The sequence below is a fragment of the Antedon mediterranea genome, chromosome 8 (assembly GCF_964355755.1).
Source record: "Antedon mediterranea chromosome 8, ecAntMedi1.1, whole genome shotgun sequence".
Taxonomy (NCBI): Eukaryota; Metazoa; Echinodermata; class Crinoidea; order Comatulida; family Antedonidae; genus Antedon; species Antedon mediterranea.
The window spans coordinates 16985138-16996733 of NC_092677.1; the positions used below are offsets into that span (position 1 = coordinate 16985138).

Sequence of the window (11596 nt, forward strand, 5' to 3'; positions counted from 1 at the left end):
TATCTTATAATTTATGTTTTTTTTGTATTTTTTTGCTGAATATTTATGTACATCTGTACACTTTGAAAATGGTACTGTTGTGACAGGCCTACGTAATGTTGTTAATGTTAATGAAAGTGTTATCACGTAAAGACAAAAAAATAAATCATTTATTCAAGACATATGCCATGGGTATGTGTGAATCCTGCAATCGGCGATCTAGTGTATTCCTATTGAATAACACCTATGTTTTAACAGAAACTACTTGGCCTAATAATGTAAGCCTATTTAAGATTATTAATAAGCGTAGAGATAAGAAATATTTTTTGTAATACTTACACTGTGGCTTGCTTATTGTAACCAGTCCAAATAGAATGAATAGGCCTAGACAATCTGTCATTATGCCTATTTTCTTCAATGACATTTTATAACATAAAAGTCAATAATATAATGGCTACAGAGGCCAATTTGATACACATGCGTAGATTTGTTTTGTGCTTGGTTACTTTGATAAGTTTAGACTTTGAACAGACCCGTTGAAATGATTATCGCAGACAGTATTCTGATTTCTATCGCATTGTAACAAATAGTAGCTGCCCTGTTATTTACGCCCACAAACTGTTTGAAATATGTACTTATACTTGTATTATTAATTTATCATTTTGAAAAACCTGTTTGACTTTAAAATACCAAGAGTATACTCTTGATACATTTCAAATTATTGACATCCAACAAGATAATGTTTGTATTACTTAATGTAACACTTTGAAAAAGCTTGGTTACCACATGGACGCAAAGTAATGACGTAGGCACTGCGCAAGTGAGTTGCAAAATCACAACAGTACATTCAGACGCGCAGTTTTATCTGAGTTTTGCTAGGTAATTACAAAATATAACAAGAAAATCCTTATTTAAATAAAGTATTAAAATACTTTTAAATGTGCAATAGTAAATTGATATGTTTATGAAGCTGCGTCGCTCTTTGTAATTATTGTAATACATACATGCAATATATACAGGAAACAAAATACACATTTTATAAGTAACGATTTATTATTAATTTTTGTTTACATACTAAATGAGTGGCTAAGCGTTTGAGACAGTTGAAACGTAATTACGCACAGTGTAACCATAACAACGCTGAGAGTTCAATGCTCACTCGCCCCCATAGTTCTAGTAGTAGATAGACCGTAGTAACTTTAAAGAACCTACTAGTACATCACAGCACAGTATAAATGATTATTAACAAAAAAAACTTACGAATTTTTTATCTAATATTTATATACATCATCAATGATTGACTAATCTCTACTGCATTTCATATACTATAATTTGTCTTGGAAACCCACACACTGCAGCTGTCAGACACACTATCGCAAGTCTTCAGAAACTGGTCTAGGTGTACTTACGACTTCCTGGACTGGTTGGTTGCAGTATCCAAAATGTAGTAATCGGACCATTTTGAATCAAAAGACCTATTTTATCGGATCAATCAAAACACGACATGCATAACTTAATCAAATATTCAGTATCCAATATATGTCGCATCCTATATCCAATCAATCGCAGCTCACTAATTTAGTACGCTATTCAGTACATTGCATTGTTCTATAAGACTTCATTTCTTGTTTGGAAACATTTTCGTTGAGAGGAAACTGCTCCTCTGCTTTCGCAAAAATCAAAAATATCGTCAGTCCAAATAACATGACTCCACTAACTATCTTAAACATCAAAGACCATTGTTCAAATGTGTTCTGAAAAATAATATATTAGCCATGGTAGTTTGTATAATGCAGTTGATGAATATATGCCTATATTATATAATATTTATAAAGTGTTAATATAAGAATCAGCATAGGGCATTCAGAGGCTGGTTATAATCGTGTGATAAAGCGTGTGCGGAAGCTATTTAAATTAAACTAGAAATAAACACGAAATGTAATCTGAAGAGGAAAAATCATCATCACCATCATCATCATTAAATATTTCGTCTTTAAAATATTGGTTGGAAAGAATCGATGAAATATAGACAAGGGATGGGAAAAGAATGCTTGAGCATGCCTGTCAAAATGAGTATAGAAAAAGAGAAAGTCTGAGGAGAGTGAAGACAAAATAACATAGTGTGAGTAACATAGTGTTGCCAAAATCACTTGCTACAGAAGACTAGTCTCTCATACTGTATTATTGCTGTCTTTTATACGATATTAGTCAACTTACTGTGTCTTTTGTTAATTCACCAATAATTGTTGGACCAACAATTCCTGAAAAACTTGCTAAAGTTGTCATAATTCCTATGACCACCCCGGAATAATGCTTTGTTATGTCCAATACGTTTGAAGTGAGACTAGCTGTACATCCAAATATACCAAATGCCAGCATTATCAAGACCAGACATGATATGGCACTCTGTTTGAAAAACTCCATGAAAATAAGTAAAAAGGAAGGTAACCCAATACCTAAACAAGAATATCATAATGACATCATAATTATATGATCTTGTGTGATTATCTTTCTTTACTTTTTATTTATAATATTTTAAAACACCTTCCTGTTTTATTAAGCCTATTATATTCGCTTTTGTCTATTTGAATCAGTGAGAAACTCGCCAACTGTTTAAATGATTGTGCTTATAAACTAAATAATAATTTAAGACGATGGAGTGGAGTGAAAAGAGTAATGTGTTACCATTCTGACAGTTGATGTACACGTTAACCAGCAAGCTATAGCTTTACTACTCTACTATTATTGTATTTATTTTTATAAAGTCTATAAAATCTTACCCAAACATGTAAACAGCTTTCTTGTTTGCAAAATAGTAAAGTATTCACGACGAATAAATACGTCTGAACATGCGCCAGAAAGTAGGACTATGAAGCAACTCAGAATACCTAAACTTGACGAAATCCACCCGATCTGAAGAACAAGAAGTTTTAATATTCAAATTCGTTATTGCAATAAAGTAAACATTGTTGAATTTACATAATAATAAGTGATATACTGTATATTAACACCATATCTTAATGTAAGGAGCAAAAGTGACAACTATTATTGGTACTGCGAGTTTTTTAATTCTTTTTCAAATTCTTAACTTACCACTTGTAAATCAAATCCTAAGATGTCTACGATGAACGTCGGTGCTTCAGTAATAATAAAATATAGCCCAAAATTTTCGAAAACGAAAGCAATTACTACCGCCCAAACTGCCGATGATTGAACTAAACTCAGCCATGGAATCGATATGTTCTTTAAAAAAACACAATATACTTGCATTATTTTAGTTCAATAATTGACTACAAATGTAGATATCTGTAAGTACTATATCAGAAGTAGCAGTGGCAGTGGCAACAGTAGCAGTGGTAACAGCAGTAGCAGCGGTAGTTGTAGTAGCAGCAGTGGCAGCAGTTTAACAGTAGCTTCGTTGGCGGTCACAGTGGTAGTCGCAGTTGTAGTGGTATTGATAGCGGTAGTGGTAGCGATAGCAGTAGCAGTAGCAGCAGAGTAGAAGCAGTAACAATCGCAGTGGTGGTGGTGGTAGCAGCATTAGCGGTAGAAGCAGTGGTGGCAGCAGTTGCAGTGACAGGAGCAATAGCAGTGGCAGTGGCAGAAGCAGTATCAGCAAACATTTTTATTATATATCCTACCTTATTTTTATTGTTATCGTTAGTGTCAAAACTCTTCAAATATTCGACCTCTTCACTCGATATAAATGGATCTTGATCACGAGTTTCGTAAATTAAGACAACCCACAGTGTTGCAGTAAAAATGGCAAAGACACCTGGTATGAAATAAATTATTTTTAAAACAAGATATTCTATCTATTTAACCATCCATCCATGTATTATGTATGTATATAAGTCAGTTTTATGATCGCGATCAGTTACATTATTATTATTCTAAAATCATGTGTAGCGAATTGCGCTCTATTAAATGTTTCAGAGTTTTGACGAAAGAGACAAATATACTATATTCATATTCGGGTGGTCATACGATGACGTCATACTTAATAACCTCAGTATCTATAACGACATTTTTTATTTGAACACATACGTATAGATAAATATTTAGGCCTATTTAGAAAAGATGATAAGAAGATGAGGCCCAAGACCTCACTATATATTAGGTCTAACATGTAGAAGATAGGATAAGATGATGAGTCCCAATACCTCAGTATCTATTAGGCCTAACCTTTAGAGGAGATGATAAGAAAACGAGATCCAAGACCTCAGTATCTATTAGGCCTAACCTTTAGACAAGATGATAAATAGACGACATCCAAGACCTCAGTATCTGTTAGGCCTAACCTTTAGAGGAGACGATAAGAAGACGAGATCCAAGACCTCAGTATATATTAGGTCTAACCTTTAGAAGATATGGTAAGATGACGAGATCCAATACCTCAGTATCTATTAGGCCTAATCTTTAGAAAAGATAACAAGACGAGATTCAAGACCTTAGATCTAAGATATCATCATCTTTTATCTCTTAAAAGTGATTATCATAATGAGAAGATTCTGGATCTCATTATGAATGATTATGATTATCATAGATATTGGTGTGTAAGACGTTGTGATATCTATGCATCTTGCTGGTCGCTAAGCTTCAGTATTAAAATAAAAATATAATTTGTATACGATTTAGACCTACTGTATGTATAAAATGATATCGGCCATCCACCTAACTTGTAAGCTGAACAAATCAAAGCAGAAAGAGGGTTACAGATGACTTGAGCAAATGTAAAACCTGTAAAACAATCAAACATCGATTAATTAATACTGTATAATGGAAAAGACATGATTGTTTTGTAAGTGAACCCCAATTGTCTAAACCAGTAGAGCTGGTCTGAGGACTATGACTTATGATATCTTATATATCTAGATCTAGATATCTTAAGTTCCTTTCTAGACGCAACGTGTCAGGATATCACTCTAGGCGACGTATGAGCAGCCAACAGAGGCAAGGGTGAAACAATAAAATGAAATTCTGTTATGTTATTTAAAAATGTAATTTTTTGGTTGACGTGCCGTCACTCACAACAATGGCATCCAAATACGATGCTATGAATTACGTAATTGTTTGCCGCTTACTCCATACACATTGCTGGCCTAGAACTAACGACACGATATCAACAACTGGAGCGCACAACTGGCAAAACACGCCGCGGAATATTTTCAAACGTTTCTAATTCCGTACAAATCACTACTTCCAATTAAAACCTAAATTCTCTAACTCATACTATTGCATCTTGCATAGCACTCAATCTCCTTTCCCTAATACTATAATTATTAAAATATTATATTAGTAAAATAATAACAGTCTAGCACTCTAGCTCTAGCACATAGTGTTTTTTATGTCCAAGCTCTACCTTTTTGTTGAGTTTCGATTTAATTATGTGGTTATTTACTTGATATAAGTCTCACTATACGATACAGAAACAATCCCCTTACACACATTTATCGGAAGATATGTCAATCCCATACACACTATTTATGTATCATTTATCAATTAGTTAACGCTGAAACGTCTACCTAAATATGTTTTCATTCAACAACAAATAGAGACAGCATTGTCTGGCATTATTGCCAACATTGCTGACTCTCATTCCTACTATTAAATCTATCACAGATCTCAGTTTACCGAACCTGATTAATAAACCCCATAAGATTTATCCAAGAGCACCATCACATTATAAACTCATTATATAGCCTAACTTTCAACATACACATACGTATAAAATAATCACAATTTTTAAAATAATTCGGTCATGGTGTACCTGGACCACCAACCAAATTATCCTTATCAATATTATTATTGTGTTATTGTTATTGTTTCTGTTATTGTTTCTGTTATTATTATTAATCATTTACCGAAAAGGGCAATGGATACAAGGATACTTCGTTCATGTGGAACAGTCCATTTTCCCAGTATAGCCACTATTGCTCCATTGTTTAATCCCTGAAATGAAAAGGCATGGCTGCGATTCAATAAATAAGAACATCCTTTGTTCTTTTCTATAGATGCATTTATTGTGTAATCTCCAAAGTGCATACCCACTTTTAATTATAAAAAAACATAAATAAATACAACTGTGAAATAAAAAATATAAAGAGTAATATCTTTATTCTGTTTTAAAGATGCATTGTCCCTTGAAAAAAAGTTTTTATTTGTTAATGTCATATAATAGAATAACAATTGAAGCGAAAAAAATATATATATATACCTGAATAAATGAATTAATGAATTAATGAATTAATTTAAAGCAAAAAATAGTCAAATTGTGGTGGGTAGTGGGTTGTTGATTGAATTTTTTTTTAAATAAATAATTACAACTGTGAACTACAGAATATAAAGAGTAAAATATTTATTCTGTATTAAAGATATATAATTGTCCCCTGAAAAATATTTTAAAATCTTTCTTGCCATGTTAATGTCATATAATAGACAAAAATGGAATCGAAAAAAAAATATTTACCTGAAAAAATTAATTAATTTAAAGCAAAAAATAGTCAAATTGGCTGCCAGCCAATGGGTTGTTGATTGAATTTGATCATTTATTTTGTCATTTTATATGAGAAAATTTTATTTTTACGGAAGGGATTAACTTTATTAAACAAAATAAGTTATTCAAAGTCTGATTTAATATTAATCATTTTTCATGTTTTTAGGGGACAATACATCTTCAACGATTTAATATGGAAAAAACTGATAAACTACATGATTGCTATACCTTAACATTATTCATACTGACCTGTACCATACCGTCTAGTACACGTAGAACTATAAGAAGATCACTGCTAACACTCGCTGACCAAGGTATTGATGCTGTCAGAATACTCGACAAAATAAGTGCACAAAAAATGATTGGTTTCCCGCCAACTCTGCAAGCCAACCAACCTCCTGGGAATGCTGTTACAGTGTAGCCATAATAAAAACCACTAAGTATCATTTGACGTGTTTCTTCATCCCAAGCGTACGTTGGTATCTAGTGACAAATAAAAAGTGACAGAGGGCGTGCTATTTATCAGGTAACTTAAACTCGCTTTGTTTCCAATTTTTTACATTTTAAAGTGACCTTTAGGCCTAAAGATAATGTTTTGTTTACAGTCGCTAGTCTACTGCATGTTTCCACCTTCTTAGTATTTTATGTGTGTAAAATATGAACCTACTGAAAATAACAATGATAAACAAAACCGATTAGATAATCAAATTTTTAATCCTAATTCATTATATGATGAATGAACATCAACAAAACCTCAACTCTTCATTTCTTCCAGCCACTCAAATTGTGAATACTATGTCCCTTGGAGCACAAAAAAAATGAAGGTCAAAATATTTTTAATTTGAATTGGCCATATCAGAGTAATATTAAAGTTATTCACTTTAAGTCGAAACTTCGAGCCCAAAACATCAACCTTACGTAATTAACAGGTAAATTAGTTTGATTACTTTTCGTCTGGAAAATCATCACGAGCGAAAGTAAACAAAGATTTTAAACCACGAGTATGCATTATGCATGATGCTAATTAGGATTGTTTACAACTCACGGTTGAGGAGGTGTTTTCACACAGATCGCGATGAAGTTTTATGATTATGCATACAGAGTAGCCAAACAAGCGCGTTGAAAACTTTTACTGGAAGTCAAAGTTATTTTTTGAACAAAAAAACGTCTGTATTTCAGTTAAATAATTTTTTTTCGACTAATTTTTTTTGAAAATTAATATCTATTATGATACCTCAAAATGACCCACTTTTTTTTAAAGATTTTTGTAAAAAATGTTTTGGAATTAGTCAAAGGGACAATACATCTTTAACAAATCGCCTGTCGAACTAAAATTGACAATAATAAACAAATATTTTCTTCTCTTCATATCAATGCATAACGTAAATGCCATTCCATAATTATTAAAATCCCTTAACCATAACTAATGTATTGTGTACTAATGGTATTACAGAAACTTGGTTAAAGGATAATAATCCCCCTGCACAAATTGAACATTATTCCTTTATTCATAAAAACAGACCTGGGAGGGCTGGTGGAGGTGTTGGCTTCTATATTCGAAATGGTATTAAAGAAAGGTTCGATGATCTACTATCTGATAGTTCCGTATATGAATCACTTTTTATTGAAATCGAAAGAAAATCTGGGGAAAATATTATTGTTTCATCTACAAGGCCCCCTCTCTAGTGTAATATAGTGTTGGGTTGTTGGAGGTACTAATGAAAGACTCTAACTCGCTTGGGTGTCGTAACACTATATTATTTATTCAGTATAATACTTCAGTACAATATACAACTATAAGTATAGATAAGGAACGGACAATCAATGATGCTGTCGGTGAGGTGTGAAGTGTGTAGGTCTGCTGTGAGGTGTGTGCTCCGTGAGGTGGCTGTAAGGTGTGTGTTCCGTGGGGTGGCTGTAAGGTGTGTGTTCCGTGGCGTGGTTGTAAGATGTGTCTGGGCCCTTCTGAAACTTGGGAGTATATTGGCTCAGTTCATTTGCATAATGTCATTACATCATCTGTGAGGGTAACGATTGGTCCTAAGTTGATCCAGGGGTGTTTAAGTGGGAGTGATTAACGGTGTCATAAGGTATTTCTGTGATGGATGACACTGTCAAATCTGTACTTAAATAGTGTCAATCACTCGATGGGAAAGTCACAAAATTAAACTAAGTGTTTTCTTTAGGGATTCTATTATAAACTAAATGGTCATTAAAACATCTGGACAAACTCTCCTTCGGACTTTCTGGGTCAAGTTTGTGAACCTATCTGAATTCCGATACAAAGGTCAATTTCTTAAATATAAAAGTATATCTTTATATCACATCCCTCTGTTTCCCTTTTTTTTTTTTCTAATCTATTTAACATATAAAAATGGTTATAATAGTGGCATGCAAAATTAAAGTTAAGTGTTTTCTTTAGGGATTCTATTATAAACTAAATGGTCATTAAAACATCTGGACAAACTCTCCTTCGGACTTTCTGGGTCAAGTTTGTGAACCTATCTGAATTCCGATACAAAGGTCAATTTCTTAAATATAAAAGTATATCTTTATATCACACTAGATCCAAATACTTTTATATTATTTACCTTATTGAAGGTTTTGACGCCTTACTAAATAATTAGTCTATATACATATTTATTTATTAGGGGATTTTAACATTTTAAAACATCAGTCAAATAATCAGTCAAGACACTTTGTCAACTTACTATTTAGTAATTGCTTTCTTCCTTTAGGCCTTTCACAAACTCACCCGTATTACACCTCCTCAACGTTAATTGATAACATAATTACTAACAATATCGAATTTCTTAATATTAATGGACTGATCTATAGCGATATTAGTCACCACCTACCTATTTTAAATATTACATCACTTTCTACCAATTCAAACGACCAATGCCCAAATTCCCCAAAAGCATATCTCATATAATAAATCACACCACCATAAATAACTTTTAAGAAGAACTTAGAAGAAGAACTGATACTTATGCAACTATGATCCTATCCTTGCATTTTCCTCCTTTGAAACCAAATTTGAAGATTGGGTTAATAAACATAAAAAGACTTGGATGACCATTCATAACTTCCGTCAAACATAATCCATGGAAGTATACAAATATTATTATTATTATTATTATTATTATTATTATTATGTTATACCTCCATGCATAAAATCTACTCTAAATCTTTAAAATTCCCAACTAACAGAAATATAATTGAATACAAAAAATTTCGAAATAGACTAAATTCTGTAATTAGAAAAACTTAAAAGGGTTTTACCAAAAAAAGAGACGACAGTAAAGGTACTTGGACAATTATAAACACTTTAATTAAACAAGGAAAAAAAAAGAAATTATATGTATTTTGATAAATTATATGGTTAAGAAAAAATATTAGATAGCTTAGTTTACCTCTGTGTCAAATTCTTTTGACCATGATGTTTTCATAGTTCCATTTAAATCGTCCCACTCAGTCAAACTGTTTGTTTGTTGAATCATTTCAACTATGGCAATATTAAGATTCAATCTCATACAATAAAAACAAAACTTTGCCATGGAACACATTACAGCTACTAGATAACGCTTCATATTGAAGATCTCTGAAGTTTGACAATTCAATCTTTGAGAATTCACCTCTCATACCCTAGGTCTACAGTTTTATGAAAACTTTACGGTAGCCTAATAGGAAGCTGCTATTTAATCATTCTAAACATCTACTATTTATCTTTTTAGAATTCACGCATGAAAACACTTATTCTTTGGAAGACAATATAATATTATACTGGTCACAGTTGACAGATGAAAACGTCACGGTAGCCTAATAGGAAGCTGCTATTTAATCATTCTAAACATCTACTAGTTTATTATTTATCTTTTTAGAATTCAAGCATAAAAACCACTTATGATAATCTATACTATTCTATATATATATATATATATATATATATATATATATAAATCAATGATGTTGCGTAGCACTGTGTAAATTATATATAAATCATACTGTAAATTATAGAAACAGTGCTCATATTCGGAACATGATCTCATAATCGCGTCGAGCATAGCTCATATGGAACTTTCGCCAATGAGCTATGCTCGACGCGATTATGAGATCATGTTCCGAATATGAGCACTGTTTCTATAATTTACAGTATGATTTATATATATATATATATATATATATATATATATATATATATATATATATATATATATATATATATATATATATATATATATATATACTATTCTTTGGAAGACAATATGAATATTATATTTTGGTCACAGTTGAAAGTATATCACTTTTAAGCATGTTGTCAACGTATAACAATACACCTTTGGTTATAGGTTGAATAGAGAAGTGTCGAGATATGCCGCTCAACCGCACTTTTTTCCTTATTTGTTCGTTCGTTAAACACTTGTTCGTTATTGCACGCATCTACATATTGGGTATCAAGCTGGCCGCAATTGTACCGGGAAGGTTTTAAACTATATTTGAACATTATTCTTGGATCCAAGTTAGCGGCCAAACATTTTCCACTTTTTCCCACTTTAGGTGTTTATTTGTTATACAAGTTAGTTTTCATCAAAATGACCGCAATTGTACTGTGAAGATTTTAAACTAGGTTTACAAAATGTCATGAGTCAGGGCAGGGTGGGTTGATTTTTTCTTGGGCTGAAGCTAGAGGCTATCACATTCACCAGAATTGTACTACGAAAGCGCTTTGGGGGAGTAATCACCCAGGGAACAGGTTGGAAGTTTGATGGGGGGTGTAGGTCTACAATGATCGAAACTTACTGGATATGTTTTAAACTACATTTGAAAACTTCCACTGAGGGGTTATGGGGGAGTGATGGTTCAACAAGACGGTAATTTGTACTGGAAAGGTTTTTAATATATCGCCGAGCACGGGGTGGATGGGAATGATAATCATTTAAAAAGACGACCTTAGTACTGGAAAGGTTTTTAACATATCGCCGAGTACGCGGTGGATGGGAAGGATAATCATTTAAAAAGACCACCTAGTACTGGAAAGGTTTAGAAATATCTGGATCAACCCTGGTGATTAAAAACAGTATTACAAAGTAAGTGTACACATCAGACACATCTGAAATC

General features: G+C 32.4%; 1 protein-coding gene across 1 annotated transcript; it reads right to left on the minus strand.

Annotated features, from left to right (window-relative positions):
- Window positions 1-1031: 1031 nt before the first annotated feature.
- On the minus strand, window positions 1032-9934 carry LOC140056917 (sialin-like). Its single transcript, XM_072102441.1, has 9 exons — window positions 9892-9934; window positions 6725-6958; window positions 5844-5931; window positions 4624-4719; window positions 3621-3754; window positions 3073-3222; window positions 2760-2892; window positions 2197-2435; window positions 1032-1733 (listed from the first exon to the last, which is right to left on the minus strand). Exons 1-9 carry the CDS (start codon window positions 9925-9927, stop codon window positions 1566-1568), a joined length of 1278 nt encoding a protein of 425 aa, XP_071958542.1. The 5' UTR covers window positions 9928-9934; the 3' UTR covers window positions 1032-1565.
- Window positions 9935-11596: the final 1662 nt, after the last annotated feature.

What these genes read in the sequence shown, in the direction of transcription:
- LOC140056917 (XM_072102441.1), bottom strand. Translation starts at nt 9,927, where the DNA reads ATGAAAACATCATGGTCAAAAGAATTTGACACAGAG. An exon ending in TAGGATTTGATTTACAAGTG is followed by an intron (nt 2,893 to 3,072) that starts GTAAGTTAAGAA and finishes CTTGTTCTTCAG; the next exon opens with ATCGGGTGGATTTCGTCAAG. An exon ending in GTGAATTAACAAAAGACACA is followed by an intron (nt 1,734 to 2,196) that starts GTAAGTTGACTA and finishes ATTATTTTTCAG; the next exon opens with AACACATTTGAACAATGGTC.